Genomic DNA, 22,861 nt, shown 5'->3' with positions numbered 1-22,861 from the left:
GTCACAGCTTGGAAACAGTTGAGATCCCCACCCTATAACCATATAGACAATTGCCGATTACAAAGAGATGAATGCACATATGCTTCCAGGATGGCCTTGGGGACTGCCCCACCCTTGGAGACTTAACCCCTGGGTCATAACTTTGAAATGGTTAAGATCCCCACCCCAAAACTATATATACAATTGTTGGGCATAAAGAGACAAATGCAGTCATGATATTAGAATTGACCCCAGGGTTTGCCCCACCCTTGCAGACTTAACCCCTGGGTCATAACTTTGAAACGGTTGAAATCCCCACCCCAAAACTATATATACAAATGCTGGGCAAAAAGAGACAAATGCAGTCATGATATTAGAATTGATCCTGGGGTCTGGCCACAACCGTAGGGACCTAGTTTCTGAGTCAAAGCTTGGAAACAGTTGAGATCCCCACCCCATAACCATACATAAAATTGCTGGGCATGAACAATTGAATACAGATATATATGCTACAAGGATTGGCCTTGGGGTCTGGCATATTCTCTTGGATCTCATTTGGAGAATATTCTGCCATGATTGCTTAGATATCCAGGTGAGCGATACAGGCCCTATGGGCCTCTTGTTAAAAATGTTATTGTCATGTATCTACATTTGTTAAATTGATATAAAGAGGATTTGATGTGATTATAACATTGTATATATCAACTTGACCAGGAGGAGGTCCAGGACCTGAAGGAACAGCTGTCCATGTTTGAGTCAGCATCAGCACTGGGTGTATTGACCACTGGTCAAGCTTCGTCTGACCTCAGGCATCCTACTCATGACGATTCCCTACTCGACCTAGGCATAAAGAAAACACTTGACTTTGACACTCCAGAATCCAAACCAAGGTAAGCAGTGACATGTACTTGTCAGAACTGAGGCACAAATCAGAGATTCTGGTCAATGTGAATTGTTACTGGGTAATTAGGTATCTTAAACTTTAACACAGTGTGTGCACCTGATAAGTTATTGAAATAAAACAAATTGCCCAGAATGGAATTACTAGGGTTTCCCAACACGCTTTAACATTGTTATACCTAGTATAGCTAAATTTCATAGAAACAAACAGTGTTTGTATGATGGTACATGTACCATAAAAATAAATAAACGAAAAAGGAGACAGTTCTAGTGCTAGCGCTGTAACCTACTTATGGTTTCATCAGGCTTCCTAAACATCTTATATCTTTGGAAGGAAATTGATAAAATTTTCATCAATTTGAGCTTGACTTACCTGGTTGAAAAAAGCAATTACAGTAACTTGCGTGGGTAAACTGGATTTCTCCACTTACAACCAAAAAATTAGCTAGTTGAGAAGTCATTTCGTCATTTCGTTATTTGAATCGCTGAGGTATATTCCTGTTGTATCCTTTATTGCTATATTGGTCATAGAAGATTGTTTGTAAAGTAGCATTCTTTTTAAGATTTGTTTGCACTTCCCTGGGATGTGTTTGTAAAATATGTTCAGAATTGTACATGTGAAATTTGGGTAATTCCTTTACAATATCAAAAACACAAAACCCGGTTAAATGTAATAGAGTGTAGGTGCTGGATTACTGATGGTTGTCCTCCTGTTTACAGTACTGGCCTGAAGAGTAGTCGTTTTGATGGCTCCGCCTCTGATGACATGGTGACGGGTCTGAAGGCGGAGCTGGAGCGCTGTCTCCTTAGCAACAAACAGAAACGACAGCAGGTAGCTCAAATTCAGGAGGAGCTACGTGCAGCAAAAAAAGATATTGGGGAGTTGACACGAAGATGTGAACGTGCCGAACTCTCCTCTGCGGACTACAAGGTATAGATCATATACAATTATACAAATATGTAAATATTAGAAATTTATAAATCGTTAGTTTAAAAGTCGATACACCTAGTAAGTAGTTCATTAATGATTTAGTGCTGTTGAGACAGAGATTAGTCACAACCAGGTAATAGAGACAGTAAACTCTGTGTGAGGTGACTTATATAGGCTGTTACTGGTTGTAGACAGTAAACTCTGTGTGAGGTGACTTATATAGGCTGTTACTGGTTGTAGACAGTAAACTCTGTGTGTGAGGTGACTTATATAGGCTGTTACTGGTTGTAGACAGTAAACTCTGTGTGTGAGGTGACTTATATAGGCTGTTACTGGTTGTAGACAGTAAACTCTGTGTGTGAGGTGACTTATATAGGCTGTTACTGGTTGTAGACAGTAAACTCTGTGTGTGAGGTGACTTATATAGGCTGTTACTGGTTGTAGACAGTAAACTCTGTGTGTGAGGTGACTTATATAGGCTGTTACTGGTTGTAGACAGTAAACTCTGTGTGTGAGGTGACTTATATAGGCTGTTACTGGTTGTAGACAGTAAACTCTGTGTGTGAGGTGACTTATATAGGCTGTTACTGGTTGTAGACAGTAAACTCTGTGTGTGAGGTGACTTATATAGGCTGTTACTGGTTGTAGACAGTAAACTCTGTGTGTGAGGTGACTTATATAGGCTGTTACTGGTTGTAGACAGTAAACTCTGTGTGTGAGGTGACTTATATAGGCTGTTACTGGTTGTAGACAGTAAACTCTGTGTGTGAGGTGACTTATATAGGCTGTTACTGGTTGTAGACAGTAAACTCTGTGTGTGAGGTGACTTATATAGGCTGTTACTGGTTGTAGACAGTAAACTCTGTGTGTGAGGTGACTTATATAGGCTGTTACTGGTTGTAGACAGTAAACTCTGTGTGTGAGGTGACTTATATAGGCTGTTACTGGTTGTAGACAGTAAACTCTGTGTGTGAGGTGACTTATATAGGCTGTTACTGGTTGTAGACAGTAAACTCTGTGTGTGAGGTGACTTATATAGGCTGTTACTGGTTGTAGACAGTAAACTCTGTGTGTGAGGTGACTTATATAGGCTGTTACTGGTTGTAGACAGTAAACTCTGTGTGTGAGGTGACTTATATAGGCTGTTACTGGTTGTAGACAGTAAACTCTGTGTGTGAGGTGACTTATATAGGCTGTTACTGGTTGTAGACAGTAAACTCTGTGTGTGAGGTGACTTATATAGGCTGTTACTGGTTGTAGACAGTAAACTCTGTGTGTGAGGTGACTTATATAGGCTGTTACTGGTTGTAGACAGTAAACTCTGTGTGTGAGGTGACTTATATAGGCTGTTACTGGTTGTAGACAGTAAACTCTGTGTGTGAGGTGACTTATATAGGCTGTTACTGGTTGTAGACAGTAAACTCTGTGTGTGAGGTGACTTATATAGGCTGTTACTGGTTGTAGACAGTAAACTCTGTGTGTGAGGTGACTTATATAGGCTGTTACTGGTTGTAGACAGTAAACTCTGTGTGTGAGGTGACTTATATAGGCTGTTACTGGTTGTAGACAGTAAACTCTGTGTGTGAGGTGACTTATATAGGCTGTTACTGGTTGTAGACAGTAAACTCTGTGTGTGAGGTGACTTATATAGGCTGTTACTGGTTGTAGACAGTAAACTCTGTGTGTGAGGTGACTTATATAGGCTGTTACTGGTTGTAGACAGTAAACTCTGTGTGTGAGGTGACTTATATAGGCTGTTACTGGTTGTAGACAGTAAACTCTGTGTGTGAGGTGACTTATATAGGCTGTTACTGGTTGTAGACAGTAAACTCTGTGTGTGAGGTGACTTATATAGGCTGTTACTGGTTGTAGACAGTAAACTCTGTGTGTGAGGTGACTTATATAGGCTGTTACTGGTTGTAGACAGTAAACTCTGTGTGTGAGGTGACTTATATAGGCTGTTACTGGTTGTAGACAGTAAACTCTGTGTGTGAGGTGACTTATATAGGCTGTTACTGGTTGTAGACAGTAAACTCTGTGTGTGAGGTGACTTATATAGGCTGTTACTGGTTGTAGACAGTAAACTCTGTGTGTGAGGTGACTTATATAGGCTGTTACTGGTTGTAGACAGTAAACTCTGTGTGTGAGGTGACTTATATAGGCTGTTACTGGTTGTAGACAGTAAACTCTGTGTGTGAGGTGACTTATATAGGCTGTTACTGGTTGTAGACAGTAAACTCTGTGTGTGAGGTGACTTATATAGGCTGTTACTGGTTGTAGACAGTAAACTCTGTGTGTGAGGTGACTTATATAGGCTGTTACTGGTTGTAGACAGTAAACTCTGTGTGTGAGGTGACTTATATAGGCTGTTACTGGTTGTAGACAGTAAACTCTGTGTGTGAGGTGACTTATATAGGCTGTTACTGGTTGTAGACAGTAAACTCTGTGTGTGAGGTGACTTATATAGGCTGTTACTGGTTGTAGACAGTAAACTCTGTGTGTGAGGTGACTTATATAGGCTGTTACTGGTTGTAGACAGTAAACTCTGTGTGTGAGGTGACTTATATAGGCTGTTACTGGTTGTAGACATTAAACTCTGTGTGAGATGACTTATATAGGCTGTTACTGGTTGTAGACGGTAAACTCTGTGTGTGAAGTGACTTATATAGGCTGTTACTGGTTGTAGACAGTAAACTCTGTGTGTGAGGTGACTTATATAGGCTGGTACTGGTTGTAGACAGTAAACTCTGTGTCAGGTGACATATATAGGCTGTTACTGGTTGTAGACAGTAAACTCTGTATGTGAGGTGACTTATATGGGCTGTTACTGGTTGTAGACAGTAAACTCTGTGTGTGAGGGGACTTATATAGGCTGGTACTGGTTGTAGACAGTAAACTCTGTGTCAGGTGACATATATAGGCTGTTACTGGTTGTAGACAGTAAACTCTGTGTGAGGTGACTAATATAGGCTGTTGCTGGTTGTAGACAGTAAACTCTGTGTGTGAGGTGAGTTATATAGGCTGTTACTGGTTGTAGACAGTAAATTCTGTGTGGGAGGGGACTTATATAGGCTGTTACTGGTTGTAGACAGTAAACTCTGTATGTGAGGGGACTTATATATGCTGTTACTGGTTGTAGACAGTAAACTCTGTGTGAGGTGACTAATATAGGCTGTTGCTGGGTGTAGACAGTAAACTCTGTGTGTGAGGTGAGTTATATAGGCTGTTACTGGTTGTAGACAGTAAACTCTGTATGTGAGGGGACTTATATATGCTGTTACTGGTTGTAGACAGTAAACTCTGTGTGAGGCGACTTATATAGGCTGTTACTGGTTGTAGACAGTAAATTCTGTGTGTGAGGTGACTTATATTGGCTGTTACTGGTTGTAGACAGTAAATTCTGTGTGTGAGGTGACTTATATAGGCTGTTACTGGTTGGAGACAGTAAACTCTGTATGTGAGGTGACTTATATGGGCTGTTACTGGTTGTAGACAGTAAATTCTGTGTGGGAGGTGACTTATATAGGCTGTTACTGGTTGTAGACAGTAAATTCTGTTTGGGAGGTGACTTAAATAGCCTGTTACTGGTTGTAGAAACGCCTGGATGAGTGGGAGGAGCTAACTAGATCAGGTGACAGGAAGAGTGCTGTGGAGGGACGACTCAAAAAGGATATAGACAACCTGTGTCGGGAGAAGGAGATACTACTGGAGGATATAGAGGTAGGGACTGTCTTCTGTGTATACTATTGACATGTAGGTGTCCAGTTACACCTCAATTTATCACCTCCCTTGCTCAGTCCATGAAACATTACCATTCCTGTTAATAAAAAAACAAAAAACGTTCCCCCCCAAATTATGTCAAGATCGTTTTCTTAAGAGAAAATAAATGTAATTCAATTAAATATTGAACAAATAATAAATAGTATTGGACAATCAATGTACCTGTTCTTTACCTGTGGTACCTGTACATTATGTTCATGTACTTACCTATTTATGTACCTGTACTTTACCTTTGATACCTATGCCCTGTGTGTTGTACTTACCTGTTGTACCTGTACACTATATTCCTGTACTTACCTATTTATTTACCTGTACTTTACCTGTGATACCTGTGCCCTGTGTGTTGTACTTTACCTGTGATACCTGTGCCTTGTGTGATGTACTTTACCTGTGGTACCTGTACACTATGTTCCTGTACTTACCTATTTATGTACCTCTACTTTACCTGTGGTACCTTTGCCTTGTGTGATGTATTTTACCTGTGGTACCTGTACACTATGTTCCTGTACTTACCTATTTATGTACCTGTACTTTACCTGTGGTACCTTTGCCTTGTGTGATGTACTTTACCTGTGGTACCTGTACACTATGTTCCTGTACTTACCTATTTATGTACCTGTACTTTACCTGTGATACCTATGCCCTGTGTGTTGTACTTACCTGTTGTACCTGTACACTATATTCCTGTACACTATATTCCTGTACTTACCTTTTTATGTACCTGTACTTTACCTGTGATACCTGTGCCCTGTGTGATGTACTTTACCTGTGGTACCTGTACACTATGTTCCTGTACTTACCTATTTATGTACCTGTACTTTACCTGTGATACCTGTGCCCTGTGTGTTGTACTTACCTGTGGTACCTGTACACTATGTTCCTGTTCTTACCTATTTATGTACCTGTTCTTTACCTGTGATACCTGTGCCCTGTGTGTTGTACTTACCTGTGGTACCTTTGTTAGGACCTGAAGAAGAGGCTGGAGGAGGTTGGTAGCAGTGAGGAGAAGCTGACAGACATGAACGGGGAACTTAACAAGCAGATCTCTCAGATGGTACAGGACTTTGACAACGACAAACGTGAGGCGCTCGACAGGTAGCAACAATTTATTATAATCTCATCAAGTAGTAGTTTCTTTACATGATGCTATGCACTACAACACTAACATGAGCCTTGTGTCTTAGTAGGTGTTAGTTCATAATAGGTTTGTGCCTAATCCCTTTTTAAATCATTTGGCAGTGAAATGTTAAACCTATGTTTTGGTCTTTTCCAACTTGACTAACTCAAGTCAGACGAACAAAATAACATTCAGTCGTCACTATCTATGTACAACCTCCTTTACTCTCCTGTCTGTAGGTACAGCTATCAGGCGTAAAACGGTATTTTCGTCGTCAAACACTTCTGTTCTGTACTATACCTTATTTGACTTTGTGACCCTGGAGTACAGTAAATCATGTTTACTATAAACACATCTGTCCGGACTATTTATTCCTCGTGTTGGTTGTCTCCTGGACATCAGGCCTCTATAACTGATTATGTCTATAACAACCTTATATCATATAAAGGCCCCCTGGTAATTATTCCTCGTGCTGGTTGTCTCCTGGACATCAGGCCTCTATAACTGATTATGTCTATAACAACCTTATATCATATAAAGGCCCCCTGGTATTTATTCCTCGTGCTGGTTGTCTCCTGGACATCAGGCCTCTATAACTGATTATGTCTATAACAACCTTATATCATATAAAGGCCCCCTGGTATTTATTCCTCGTGCTGGTTGTCTCCTGGACATCAGGCCTCTATAACTGATTATGTCTATAACAACCTTATATCATATAAAGGCCCCCTGGTATTTATTCCTCGTGCTGGTTGTCTCCTGGACATCAGGCCTCTATAACTGATTATGTCTATAACAACCTTATATCATATAAAGGCCCCCTGGTATTTATTCCTCGTGCTGGTTGTCTCCTGGACATCAGGCCTCTATAACTGATTATGTCTATAACAACCTTATATCATATAAAGGCCCCCTGGTATTTATTCCTCGTGCTGGTTGTCTCCTGGACATCAGGCCTCTATAACTGATTATGTCTATAACAACCTTATATCATATAAAGGCCCCCTGGTATTTATTCCTCGTGCTGGTTGTCTCCTGGACATCAGGCCTCTATAACTGATTATGTCTATAACAACCTTATATCATATAAAGGCCCCCTGGTATTTATTCCTCGTGCTGGTTGTCTCCTGGACATCAGGCCTCTATAACTGATTATGTCTATAACAACCTTATATCATATAAAGGCCCCCTGGTATTTATTCCTCGTGCTGGTTGTCTCCTGGACATCAGGCCTCTATAACTGATTATGTCCATAACAACCTTATATCATATAAAGGCCCCCTGGTATTTATACCTCGTGCTGGTTGTCTCCTGGACATCAGGCCTCTATAACTGATTATGTCTATAACAACCTTATATCATATAAAGGCCCCCTGGTAGTTTGTTATAGACTAAAATTGGATTCCTTTAGGTCAACACTCTTCCCTTAGCCAAACTTCCTACACTGGTAGCCTATGGAATTAAGATGGTGATTATGTTTCCTGTTGATTCTTATGCAGTAACTCGACTTTTCCAAAATTGTGAACATGCAACTAGTTGCCTTCTTCTCATCATGTACTTGTCATCAGCTTACTGCTGGTATTCTTCCCTGACACAGGAATTAAAAGTGATTTCATTTTCTAAATATGAAACCATTTACCACAGTTTTTGGGGCTTGTTTCTGGTAGAATCAGAGATGGTGTACTGTGGCTTGTTTCTGGTAGAATCAGAGACGGTGTACAGTGGCTTGTTTCTGGTAGAATCAGAGACGGTGTACGGTGGCTTGTTTCTGGTAGAATCAGAGACGGTGTACTGTGGCTTGTTTCTGGTAGAATCAGAGACGGTGTACTGTGGCTTGTTTCTGGTAGAATCAGAGACGGTGTACTGTGGCATGTTTCTGGTAGAATCAGAGACGGTGTTCTGTGGCTTATTTCTGGTAGAATCAGAGACGGTGTACTGTGACTTGTTTCTGGTAGAATCAGAGACGGTGTACGGTGGCTTGTTTCTGGTAGAATCAGAGACGGTGTACTGTGGCTTGTTTCTGGTAGAATCAGAGACAGTGTTCTGTGGCTTGTTTCTTGTAGAATCAGAGACGGTGTACCTTTGGAATTGTTTCTGTTTACCTGCACTGATTCACTTCTCAAACTGTTTTCCTGGTCCAATTCAGTTCTAGCTAATTGTGATAAGATAACTAAGATTAGTCTTTCTAGTATTTCCTTATTTTGGTACCATTCCTTTCAATAACAATGTCATGTCACTTTCAGATGAAAAAAATGTGATATAAAATGAAAAACAACATTCAGTTTTTAGCGAAAGTTAGAGAACATTAATTTTACATTATGGAACTTTTTAAAGAAATCCTATTTTAAGTGATGCCAACACTGCCCTGGTCATGTAACATTAAAGCCAGATCCCGTGAGACTACAGCTGTATGGGCGGTTTTTGAACACCAATCCCAGGGCCCAGCTGTTCAAAAGATGATTAGCTTCATGAGTAGTTAGCTCAAATTTTATCTTTACGTATCTCTAAAGCATGACCATTAACAAGAAAAACTTTCCATACAGCAGATATTTTAATCGAGTAGAATAACATGCAAAATAACGAGTTTTTATGGCATGGTTCGGCGTCCGCGTCTGTCCGGCGTCAACTTTTTACTTTAAACAACTTCTTCTCAGTAACCAAAAGGCCTAGGGTGATGATATTTGGCCAGAGGCATGCTTGGATGAAGGGCTACCAAGTTTGTTCAAATAAATGACCTTGATTTATATTCAAGGTCACAGGGGTCAAATATGTTTAAAACCTTTGAACAATTTTTTCTGAATAACTGAGAGACCTTGGGTGATGATATTTGGCCAGTAACATGCTTGGATGAAGGGCTACCAAGTTTGTTCAAATAAATGACCTTGATTTATATTCAAGGTCACAGGGGTCAAATATATTTAAAACCTTTAAAAAACTTCTTCTGAATAACCAAGAGGCCTAGGATGATGATATTTGGCCAGTAACATGCTGGGATGAAGGGCTACAAAGTATGTTCATATGAATGACCTTCATCTTTTTTCAAGGTCACAGGGGTAAAATATGTTTTTAACCTTTAAACAACTTCTTCTGAATAACCAAGAGGTCTAGTATAATGCCAGTAACATGCTGGGATGAAGGACTACCAAGTGAATGACCTTCACCCATATTCAAGGTCACAGTGGTCAATATATGTTTAAATCTTTAAATGATTTGTTCTGTATAACCAAAAGGTCCAGGGTATTGATATTTTGCCAGAAGCATGCTGGGTTGGAAGACTATAAACTCTGTTCAACCTAATGTCCTTGTTCGATATTCAAGGTCACAGGCGTCATATGTTTAAATCTTTTAATAGGTTCTTATGAATCAAACACTGATATTCTGCCTGTAGCTGTATTTTAGTCCACTTTTAAGATTACAAGTGTGAGATTAATACCAGGTGAGCGATGCAGGCCCATTGGGCCTCTTGTTATCTTTATATTGACCAAATTGTTAGAGGTTGAAAATATCATTAACAGTTATTTGAAGGCTAATTACCTTTGAAACAACTGGGCCCAGGTGTCATGCCCATCATTAGGAAGGTGATTGGCAAAGTTTTCATAGTCGGTACATGTCACCTCTAGCTACATGGGATATTGTTTAGCAACTGACATGACTATAAGAGGAGTTTCTGTTAATCACATGACAATAAGAGGAGTAACTGTTAATCTCATGACAATAAGAGGAGTTACTGGTAATCACATGACAATACGAGGAGTTACTGGTAATCACATGACAATAAGAGGAGTTACTGGTAATCACATGACAATAAGAGGAGTTACTGTTAATCACATGTCAATATGAGGAGTTACTGGTAATCACATGACAATACAAGGAGTTACTTTTAATCACATGTCAATACGAGGAGTTACTGGTAATCACATGTCAATACGAGGAGTTACTGGTAATCACATGACAATACGAGGAGTTACTATTAATCACATGTCAATACGAGGAGTTACTGGTAATCACATGACAATACGAGGAGTTACTGTTAATCACATGACAATAAGAGGAGTTACTGGTAATCACATGACAATAAGAGGAGTTACTGGTAATCACATGTCAATAAGAGGAGTTACTGGTAATCACATGACAATACCAGGAGTTACTGGTAATCACATGACAATAAGAGGAGTTACTGTTAATCTCATGACAATAAGAGGAATAACTATTAATCACATGACAATAAGAGGAGTTACTGGTAATCACATGACAATAAGAGGAGTTACTGGTAACCACATGACAATAAGAGTAGTTACTGGTAATCACATGATAATGAGAGGAGTTACTGGTAATCACATGTCAATACGAGGAGTAACTGTTAATCACATGACAATAAGGGGAGTTTCTGGTAATCAGATGACAATAAGAGGAGTTACTTGAAATCACATGACAATAAGAGGATTTACTGGTAATCACATGACAGTAAGAGGAGTTACTGGTAACCACATGACAATAAGAGGAGGTACTGGTAATCACATGACAATAAGAGGAGGTACTGGTAATCACATGACAACAAGAGGAGTTACTGTTAATCACATGGTATTAAACAAAACAAACCAAATTAAATGAAACATATAGAGAGGAAAATTGTGTCGTTAGGAAAACATGATATTAAACAATGTGACATTAATTGAATCCATTAAATTACATGTAACATTCTAGATCTGTTATCTAGACAGTCTACAAGAGTTCAACCAGAATCATTTTGAGTAATTAAACATTTATGATAAAAAAGATTATCCAGGTCTATTGCTTGAATGACTACTGGTAAATAAAGGTGTTTGTTAGTAGGATTACATGTTCCTAGAATTCCCAGCTTGTAGTGATAAGAACATGTTAATTTAACCAACATTATTGATATTAAACTTTAAATCATAAAAAAGATAATGCAGATTTGACCAGCAAGAATTTTCTGTGAAAGATATGAAAGTAACAGAAATTGTTTTTTGAATTGATATTTAATAAATAATTATTTGATCCTCAATATAAGATTGGGAAATTCTTAATACAATTTTTCCTTTTCTAGTGTTACTACATGTGCCTAACAGTGTAAGGGTATTATGTGACAATGTATAGCTTTCCAAGGATGGGTATTGATTGATACAGATAATTACAGAATTCTGCTTTTTCTTCATGATACTAAGTAGGACCATGGTAAATGCAGTACTGAAATATGTATGTGTTGTTTTAGCTGATCTTTTGTCGACTGGTATCATACCAGGTAATATTACAAAGTTATATGTCAGGGCGGTGTGCTGGGTAGTGTCCGGTATCACAACATTGTACGTCAGTGTGTAGTGTGCTGGGTATGGCTGGTCACATGGTGATGTATCGGGTGTCCTGGACACATATCTATAGATCATCTGTTGTCTCTGATCAAAATCGGGGTAACTAGACCTCTGCTATTAATGTAGTATGTACACACCTGTTGGTCAGGTAGGTGGATCACCTCACAATTTTTAGTTAACGTAAAATAGTAAAAGATTAACAAAAAATATACATTATGTATATATTATGTGTGTGTGTGTGTGTGTGATTTAACTTTGCTAAAATCATCAACATCAACATGAAAAATATTTTTTTTGAGCTAGCTCTGTGGAAATTACAAATGACTTACCATGATTTCTTAACATTATGACTGTGTCATGAAACAAGAGGAGACTAGCTCTATGCTGTAGTTATGGTAGTCTAGTGTTGAGTGTAGTGGTGGGAGGTTGTGTGTTCTATAATACAGTCAGCTGGTGGAGATTCCTGGATTTTATATACTCCCTATAGATATCTTGGATGGCCTAACATTTAAGAGTAAGAGGTCAGTGTGATCAGATAGACACTCATGTCTGCATAACTCAGAGAGACAGAACAGGGAGAGTATTGTTGAATTCAAATGTACAGTTGTGTGGCTGCACAACGCACTAAAAATAGCGTGCACACACCGTCCGCACATCGTCCACATGGTGCGCACAACTGTGCGATTTAACAATCGTTCGCCCCGTTGTGTGCTTCTCTCCACACAAATGTGCGATTTGTTACAATTAGTTGATCAATATTATGGAATGAAAAAATTCTGAAGGCTCGTATGGAATAAGGAACACTGTATATACAAATTTCTCATCATATCAATTAAGATTGTGTTCAATTTTATAATGCGTATTACACAGTATTACAGTGACTTTTAGACTGTCAAGAATGGGTTATGGTCCCAGGTAACAGAACAGGTAAATAACATTTTGATGAGTGACTGAAGTTTTAACTAGCGCCAAGTGCCAGGCATAGAGAGCCGATACTGTATGACTTGTGAAAACTTTACTGGTCGTAAAGTATTTGTTATTTGCATTTGCTTTGGTTTATAGCTCCCCTTCACCTTGATTTTCACACCTCGACGAGTTATGCAAGTGCCCCGGGTGGGGAAATCTATGTTCTACGTACATGTAAAAAGTGGCTATGTTTACCTGTATATTGGATCGTGTCATCTGCATTTTAATTTTACATGTGTTGATTTGAAACGTTTAAAAAACACCGAAACAGTCCATTTATAAATTTAAGAAAATATAGAAAGATCAGCTTATTATGTAGCTAGAATATAGAAATATACAAAATCAGGTTTATATATTCAACACGAATCCGTGAATATTGTTAAGCCATTTCTTAATTTACACCAACCACTATTGTCATCGCACAACATTCGTCCATCATCCGTACCAATGTGCGCAAGCAATGATGGTCCAGATTTTTATCATTCGCACATCGTGTAACGTTGTTCACACACCGTGCCCGCACACCACAAATTGTGTAACATTGTTCACACACCGTGCCCGCACACCACACATCGTGTAACGTTGTTCACACACCGTGCCCGCACACCACAAATTGTGTAACGTTGTTCACACGCCGTGCCCGCACACCACAAATTGTGTAACGTTGTTCACACGCCGTGCCCGCACACCACAAATTGTGTAACGTTGTTCACACACCGTGCCCGCACACCACACATCGTGTAACGTTGTGCGATCCCACAGCTGTAGTTATAAAGGAAGTTTGCTTCACTAAACATGTTGAATTGATGAATTTTAGGGGGATTAATTATACGCTCCCTCACCACCATGCCCATATTTGGAGGGGGAGGGGGGAGGGTATGACTGCTACCAATGTCTGTCCCGTCCCATCCCTCTGCCAACTTCCATCTGAACAGATTTTCATCAAAGTTCAAGTTTGAGAAAACCTCAGATGAGTAACTATCAGGGTGTCAAGGTCTACACTAAAGTTTATGTTGTTATTGGGGCTGGGTATTGCAAGCAGTTTTCATGTTGCAATATAGTTTTAGTACATTTTAATGATTTTCTGCACCTGTAAAATATGCTCAGTGAACATCAGATCAGAATGAAAATTGGAAAATTATTTTATATTGTTTTCAAAGATATCACACCATCTTTGTAATGAGATTTCTAGATACCTAGAAACTGTTTGTCTAATACAGAATCTGTCTCCAGGACAATGGGGTTTATACATGTACCTAGAAACTGTTTGTCTAATACAGAATCTGTCTCCAGGACAATGGGGTTTATACATGTATCTAGAAACTGTTTGTCTAATACAAAATCTGTCTCCAGGACAATGGGGTTTATACATGTATCTAGAAACTGTTTGTCTAATACAGAATCTGTCTCCAGGACAATGGGGTTTATACATGTACCTAGAAACTGTTTGTCTAATACAGAATCTGTCTCCAGGACAATGGGGTTTATACATGTACCTAGAAACTGTTTGTCTAATACAGAATCTGTCTCCAGGACAATGGGGTTTATACATGTACCTAGAAACTGTTTGTCTAATACAGAATCTGTCTCCAGGACTAAATGGGGTTTATACATGTACCTAGAAACTGTTTGTCTAATACAGAATCTGTCTCCAGGACAATGGGGTTTATACATGTACCTAGAAACTGTTTGTCTAATACAGAATCTGTCTCCAGGACTAAATGGGGTTTATACATGTACCTAGAAACTGTTTGTCTAATACAGAATCTGTCTCCAGGACAATGGGGTTTATACATGTACCTAGAAACTGTTTGTCTAATACAGAATCTGTCTCTAGGACTGAATGGGGTTTATACATGTACCTAGAAACTGTTTGTCTAATACAAAATCTGTCTCCAGGACAATGGGGTTTATACATTTACCTAGAAACTGTTGCTCTTATACAAAATCTGTCTCCACAGGTGTCAAAGGACATTGGAATCGGTACATGAGGTCGCCAAGTCACAGCTTCGACAGGAAATGGAGAAGAAATATGAGGAGGACAATGCCAGCCTGGTCAATAAATATGAGGAGGACTGTACAAATCTCAGGTAGCAGCTTATATTTACATTGAGGCCAAATGACAAAAGAGATGTTTTCCTTTCCCTACATAACGTACCTCAGTTTTAGTGTCTTCTCCAACGTTCTGTGGTTTACTTTATACTCTGTTGTCTACCTTGACCTGCTCTCAAATTTTGAGAGCAAAAAGCAAAAAAATCACCAACATTTCTTATTTTGGCCTTACATGCTTCTTCTTCACAAACAATGTTACTTCTCCACTGCGTTTTATACCAGCAGGATAACAAAGGAAAATAGGCCAAGTATTCCTTATCTATGGCAGTACATCTGACAATCCTAAGTCTGTTTCCTTATAAAAGTTTTAAGATCACAATGCCCATGTTTTCACCATTTTGTATATAAATAAAAAACCAGCAGTCCAGTATCTTTCCCTATATCAAAGAAGATTTTTTCCAGACAAGAAAACAGACATGCAGTTCCTCTTTTCAACATGTACTTTTAGCAATTCACTGATGTAACTTGGTAACAGTGCTGCTGCTCATAGCCATTTATACATATAGTCCCATTACAAATATAGATAAAAGCTGTCAGGTTTTCTGATAGCATTGTTTTCAAAATTGATCCCAATAATAATTTGATATATTTTTGCAAATTTTTGGCATCAATCACTTAAAATCAGATAACATTTATTAAAGAAAAAAATTGGGATTGATCAATCCCAAAAGAATCAATCCTGAAAATAATATATACTAATAAAAATATATTGCAACCTGGAAAAAAAATGAGGATGGATTCTGAAAATTTATTAATTGAAAATAGCTGAAGATCAAACGAGAGTTATGTTTTCCACTAAAGGCTTAATGGGCTTTTGTTGTCTAACTGCATTTGTAAAGTTCTGTGAAATGCCATGTTTTGACCTCGAGGGTTGGATTCATCCTGGGGACAATCTTTGTAATATATGACATTGGGCTGGAAACTTTAGTCTGTCTGCAAGTTATATTTGACATTTCTGCCTGAGAGGTATATCTCGGCACAGAATCTGCAATACACAAAGGTAATGAAATTAACATTTGACATGTTCAGACCATTCTGTCATTCCAACAGACATATTGCCATCATCCCTAACATAGCGCTCTATTTTTGTCTGGAAAAGTTAGGGGAAGCATCCTTTATTAGTTTTGTTCAAGCACAATAAATGGAAGGTTTTTTTGTATGATTTTATAAAAGAAGGATAACACTATTCTATGTTTAAAGGAATGACCTTAACTCGACCTTACGGGAGCTGGACGAGGTGAAGCAGATGTATGTGCGTGTGTGTACAGAGAAGGACAACATACAACAGGAAGTGCGTGCCGAGACCGAGGCTGACACTGTGCGCAAACTAGAACAGGTAACCCTCCTCCCACTTGTTATGATAGCTTTAGCTATTAGGTTAACGTAAAAGGGGGTTTTGTCAGCTTTTTTTTAATGGTTCTCAACATTGTATAAAAATTTGACATCAAATTGAAGATTATTTTGATCTGAAAGATGTAACTTGTTTTTGATGAAGTACAAAATGTCACAGTCTGAGGTATAATCTCAACACAAACTGTGTTATACATATAACATATTCAAACTGTTATCAATATTTATTGACTATTAAAATTAATTTCCTGAAAGATCTTTGTCCTAAAAAAATTCTCAGAAAGCCACCTCAACAGTATATTTCATTGTTGATTTTAGTCATTACAGTGTTTCAATATTCTTCTTGTCGTTATAGATAAAGGCCGACCTAGAGCATGAGAAGAAAGAGGAGATGGAGCGAGTGAAGGAGGAGGGGACGGAGCGGGAGGCTGGTATAAAGGAACAACTGAAGAAGGAACTAGAGGAGGAAAGCCGCCGGACTGTCGACACCAAGGTAACTAACGTTAATCTGGAAAGAGGTTTCTATAAAATATGTAACAAGACACAGATACTCCTGCTGAGAAATATGTCATTTCAATATTATCGACTAGCAGATTCAAAACCTTTGTCTGACCCAAGCATACTTAGTTATTTAACAAGTGATAATTTTATAGTAAATGTTAATTTTAAAAAAAAAATGACCTGTTATTCAAAGCTTAATACCACTGGCTGTACAACTAATTTAGTGAGGATTTGTTTCTCTTTATATTCGACCTTCATCTGGGGTCATTAATACAATGTCACATTTAACAATGTATATTTAGATATCAGACTGGCCTACAGTGTCACATTTAATAATGTATATATAGATATCAGACTGGCCTACAGTGTGCATTAGTCTGAAAATGTGTGTCCAAACAGCCTATGTGTATTGTAATGTTGCTCTGTTCCATATTACAATTTTACAATTTGTACATCATGCAGGCTGTAGGCTGTGTATAGTAGAGTGACCTCCCCTGATCTGTACAGCAAGCTACCTGTGGTACTACATGTAGTTATTGAGATTTCACTTTACACATCTAGCATGTTTACTGTTAGACTTATTACATATGTATAGTGTTAAACTTAGCTCAAAATGTCACTTTGAATAATAAATAATTAGAATTGAGCATTTAAGAACTGAATTCAGAAATGAATTGTGTTAAAAATCATTCTTCCACCTGACATTACTTAAATCACATAAACCTGTATGTATCACACAAACCTGTATGTATCACACAAACCTGTATGTACCACACGAACCTGTATGTACCACACAAACATGTATGTACCACACAAACCTAATTGCACCACACAAACCTGTATGTACCACACAAACCTATATGTACCACACAAACATGTATGTACCACACAAACCTAATTAATTGTACCATACAAACCTATATGTACCATACAAACCTGTATGTACCACACAAACCTTATTGCAACACACAAATCTGTATGTACCACACAAACCTAATTAATTGTACCACACAAACCTGTATGTACCACACAAACCTGTGTGTACCACACAAACCTATATGTACCATACAAACCTGTATGAGTAAAATCTGTTGTAGTGTTCAAAATACATGTCATGCATCATATATGAATATGATAAGATAGGGATTCAACTTGTACTTTGGTTGGTTGTTACTGTGGTAACAGTATGTTGTTACTGTGGTAACAGTACGCTGCTACATACATCAGGGTTTTCCTACTCAATTCTGATGGGTTTCCGACTTCGTCTGAATTCAGAAATGATTTGTACAAATCCATGTTGTACCAGAATCCACTTATCATGTATTTCTATGTAATCAATGAATATCCCTGTACTTACCAACCATTGAGGTATAGGTCAGGTCTATCCAGTACAGCTCTAGAACTGTAGGATTTTGACAGTGTGTGTTATATTTGTTATGATATTGCCTGTACTTACTAACCATTGAGGTATAGGTCAGGTCTCCCCAGTACAGCTCTAGAACTGTAGGATTTTGACAGTGTGTGTTATATTTGTTATAATATTGCCTGTACTTACTAACCACTGAGGTATAGGTCAGGTCTATCCAGTACAGCTCTAGAACTGTAGGGTTTTGACAGTGTGTGTTATATTTGTTATGATATTGCCTGTACTTACTAACCATTGAGGTATAGGTCAGGTCTATCCCGTACAGCTCTAGAACTGTAGGATTTTGACAGTGTGTGTTATAGTGTTATATTTGTTATGATATTACCTGTACTTACTAACCATTGAGGTATAGGTCAGGTCTCCCCAGTACAGCTCTAGAACTATAGGATTTTGACAGTGTGTTATAATTACATACCAAAATGTTAATTGCCCAAGTTCATACACATTAAGCTTAACAATACATAAAATTATATTTCCCAATTCAGATCATGTTCCAAAATGTAACCTAAAAAATATCCATATTATTTTTATACCTATTTTCCCTACAGTGATAGGATTTTCCATTTTCATTTTTAAACATCAGTTTGATAAATTATTTTTGAATTCGCTACATATACGTAAATAAAATTGAAGTAATTAATTAATCAAGCTCGCTAGGCTTGAACATAAGGACTTTAATTGCACAGTATTATCTGTAGTTTGTCGTGGATTGCTGCTCATGACTGCCCCGATACGATCTGTGTCACTCAAATATTTACAGGTTGGTTAAAGTATTAACTTATAGCCTTGTATGGATTATAGACCTGTGTGAAGGATGATGCCCCACAAATAACACTCTGTCCGCAATCTTACTCCAATTTTATATACCACCAAATTTAAAGCTGGCAATTTTCGAGTTTTCATATTTACACAACATGATAATAATAAAAAAAATTCTAACATCTTATCGTAGAATAAATAAGAAAGAAATGTTTTTGGTAAAACAAAGACTGTCTGCCTGTATGACATTAATTATATCTGATTCCTTCTCTGCTGTGATGTTACGGGTACCCTAAGACAGCCGGTCGCTCTAATCCATCTATACAGGTAGGTAGTGTCTGCAGAATTGAAGTATTTTACAACACACTTGAAATTTGGAATAGCTCCTGTCTGATATAATGTTATAATCAACAGAAGTTGAAAGTGTATTAGACGATCTCAGTTTTCATAGGTAATAGTGTATACATAAGTTATCCCTGACCCTGAGACGTCATTGGTAACAGTGTATACATAAGTTATCCCCGACCCTGAGTCGACATTGGTAACAGTGTATACATAAGTTATCCCTGACCCTGAGTCGACATTGGTAACAGTGTATACATAGGTTATCCCCGACCCTGAGTCGACATTGGTAACAGTGTATACATAAGTTATCCCCGACCCTGAGTCGACATTGGTAACAGTGTATACATAAGTTATCCCCGACCCTGAGTCGACATTGGTAACAGTGTATACATAAGTTATCCCCGACCCTGAGTCGACATTGGTAACAGTGTATACATAAGTTATCCCCGACCCTGAGTCGACATTGGTAACAGTGTATACATAAGTTATCCCCGACCCTGAGTCGACATTGGTAACAGTGTATACATAAGTTATCCCCGACCCTGAGTCGACATTGGTAACAGTGTATACATAAGTTATCCCCGACCCTGAGTCGACATTGGTAACAGTGTATACATAAGTTATCCCCGACCCTGAGTCGACATTGGTAACAGTGTATACATAAGTTATCCCCGACCCTGAGTCGACATTGGTAACAGTGTATACATAAGTTATCCCCGACCCTGAGTCGACATTGGTAACAGTGTATACATAAGTTATCCCCGACCCTGAGTCGACATTGGTAACAGTGTATACATAAGTTATCCCCGACCCTGAGTCGACATTGGTAACAGTGTATACATAAGTTATCCCCGACCCTGAGTCGACATTGGTAACAGTGTATACATAAGTTATCCCCGACCCTGAGTCGACATTGGTAACAGTGTATACATAAGTTATCCCCGACCCTGAGTCGACATTGGTAACAGTGTATACATAAGTTATCCCCGACCCTGAGTCGACATTGGTAACAGTGTATACATAAGTTATCCCCGACCCTGAGTCGACATTGGTAACAGTGTATACATAAGTTATCCCCGACCCTGAGTCGACATTGGTAACAGTGTATACATAAGTTATCCCCGACCCTGAGTCGACATTGGTAACAGTGTATACATAAGTTATCCCCGACCCTGAGTCGACATTGGTAACAGTGTATACATAAGTTATCCCCGACCCTGAGTCGACATTGGTAACAGTGTATACATAAGTTATCCCCGACCCTGAGTCGACATTGGTAACAGTGTATACATAAGTTATCCCCGACCCTGAGTCGACATTGGTAACAGTGTATACATAAGTTATCCCCGACCCTGAGTCGACATTGGTAACAGTGTATACATAAGTTATCCCCGACCCTGAGTCGACATTGGTAACAGTGTATACATAAGTTATCCCCGACCCTGAGTCGACATTGGTAACAGTGTATACATAAGTTATCCCCGACCCTGAGTCGACATTGGTAACAGTGTATACATAAGTTATCCCCGACCCTGAGTCGACATTGGTAACAGTGTATACATAAGTTATCCCCGACCCTGAGTCGACATTGGTAACAGTGTATACATAAGTTATCCCCGACCCTGAGTCGACATTGGTAACAGTGTATACATAAGTTATCCCCGACCCTGAGTCGACATTGGTAACAGTGTATACATAAGTTATCCCCGACCCTGAGTCGACATTGGTAACAGTGTATACATAAGTTATCCCCGACCCTGAGTCGACATTGGTAACAGTGTATACATAAGTTATCCCCGACCCTGAGTCGACATTGGTAACAGTGTATACATAAGTTATCCCCGACCCTGAGTCGACATTGGTAACAGTGTATACATAAGTTATCCCCGACCCTGAGTCGACATTGGTAACAGTGTATACATAAGTTATCCCCGACCCTGAGTCGACATTGGTAACAGTGTATACATAAGTTATCCCCGACCCTGAGTCGACATTGGTAACAGTGTATACATAAGTTATCCCCGACCCTGAGTCGACATTGGTAACAGTGTATACATAAGTTATCCCCGACCCTGAGTCGACATTGGTAACAGTGTATACATAAGGTATCTCCGACACCTGCTCCATCACCTTTATACTTTCTGTTAGATGGTTAGTGTGCTGTGTGTTAGTGAGTACTTGTTATTTGTAGATATAATATTGTAGTAAAATAAACACAAAGGTTTGTGTCGGGTTAAATCTCAATGACCGGGTTAAATCTCAATGACGGTACCTACAATAGTAACGGTACACTTAAGTCCACCAGTGATGTTGACAATGAACGGCTGATAAGGTTCTTGTTTGTTGTTCTTTGAGGGTTTAAATACACACAATGACACTTGAGTCAGTTTCTGTGTAATTTAAACAACCTAATATCCACAAATACACACACAACTCAGACTTTCAAGCTTAATGACATTTTTTGATTTTTTTTTTTCAAACCATCATACAACTGTGTGTTTTCATCATAATCAGTTTTTAATTATAATGATTTTAAATACAAGCTAGAACTTGATTTTTTTAATTTTAATTTTGGTATTAATTTTTCTTTTTTTTTAAATCTGTTTTTGATTTAAATATTTATCATAAAGCTTAAGTAAGTTTGAGGTAAATACTTGGGATTTCTGTCAAACAAACTAATGCAACAACTGAAACACTAGACAACACTCCATTGAATCTTCTGTTTGTAATACACACTTCATATTTCTGTGGAAATTATGGTGCTGTAATTATGATATTGGACAGGTCTGGGCAATAATGTTGAATTCTAAAAATAATACATAAAACCTGCTGGTGGCCAGTGAGGCATTCCTGACCGGGGTGGGTAGAGTCCATGTGTTATAACTGTGACAGCTACGTGAGGTGACACACTGCCTACTACATTTATTGTGTTAGAGGGGCAAACTAGCGGCACACACCAGGTAACACTTGATTACTTCTATCAATTAAGCTTTATAATTGTTTTATGAAAATGCAATCAGATAAACAGAAAAATTGTCTTATTTTCTAAAACAACAAAAAAAGGAATGCATTTTTTGTGAGATATCCACCAACACTATACCTTAACATGATGAAACACAACGTTTTTGGTTTTAACACATCATGTCTAGAATTTGACTTTGAATTTAATCAGCATGTCCTCAGTTCTATACTATACATAGAATTCTGATGGGAATTTCTGGCTAAGGATCTCTATTATGATACAATAAAATATAATAAAACAGATGACGAAAGCCAGTCTTAAAGAGTTACGAGAGACCAAAAATAGTATAGAACCTTACCTTGAGGCACAAGAAAGATACAATAACATTGACTACAGTGCTTCA

The 22,861-nt window shown here is 38.4% G+C and overlaps 1 protein-coding gene across 2 annotated transcripts in view; it reads left to right on the top strand.

The window, feature by feature from the left end:
* LOC110441561 (trichohyalin-like) overlaps positions 1-22,861 on the top strand; it is a 92,260-nt gene that overhangs the window by 48,078 nt on the left and 21,321 nt on the right. For both annotated transcript variants that reach the window (XM_021484745.1, XM_021484746.1), the window contains exons 10-16: positions 694-869; positions 1,600-1,810; positions 5,405-5,530; positions 6,555-6,685; positions 14,965-15,093; positions 16,316-16,451; positions 16,821-16,958. In XM_021484745.1, coding sequence (XP_021340420.1) covers positions 694-869; positions 1,600-1,810; positions 5,405-5,530; positions 6,555-6,685; positions 14,965-15,093; positions 16,316-16,451; positions 16,821-16,958 — 1,047 coding nt within the window. The remainder of the gene's footprint in view (positions 1-693; positions 870-1,599; positions 1,811-5,404; positions 5,531-6,554; positions 6,686-14,964; positions 15,094-16,315; positions 16,452-16,820; positions 16,959-22,861) is intronic.

This window comes from Mizuhopecten yessoensis, unplaced genomic scaffold, assembly GCF_002113885.1.
Source record: "Mizuhopecten yessoensis strain PY_sf001 unplaced genomic scaffold, ASM211388v2 scaffold716031, whole genome shotgun sequence".
NCBI lineage: Eukaryota > Metazoa > Mollusca > Bivalvia > Pectinida > Pectinidae > Mizuhopecten > Mizuhopecten yessoensis.
The sequence above is the reverse complement of the archived record's forward strand: the minus strand, read 5'-3'. Positions and strand labels throughout refer to the sequence as shown.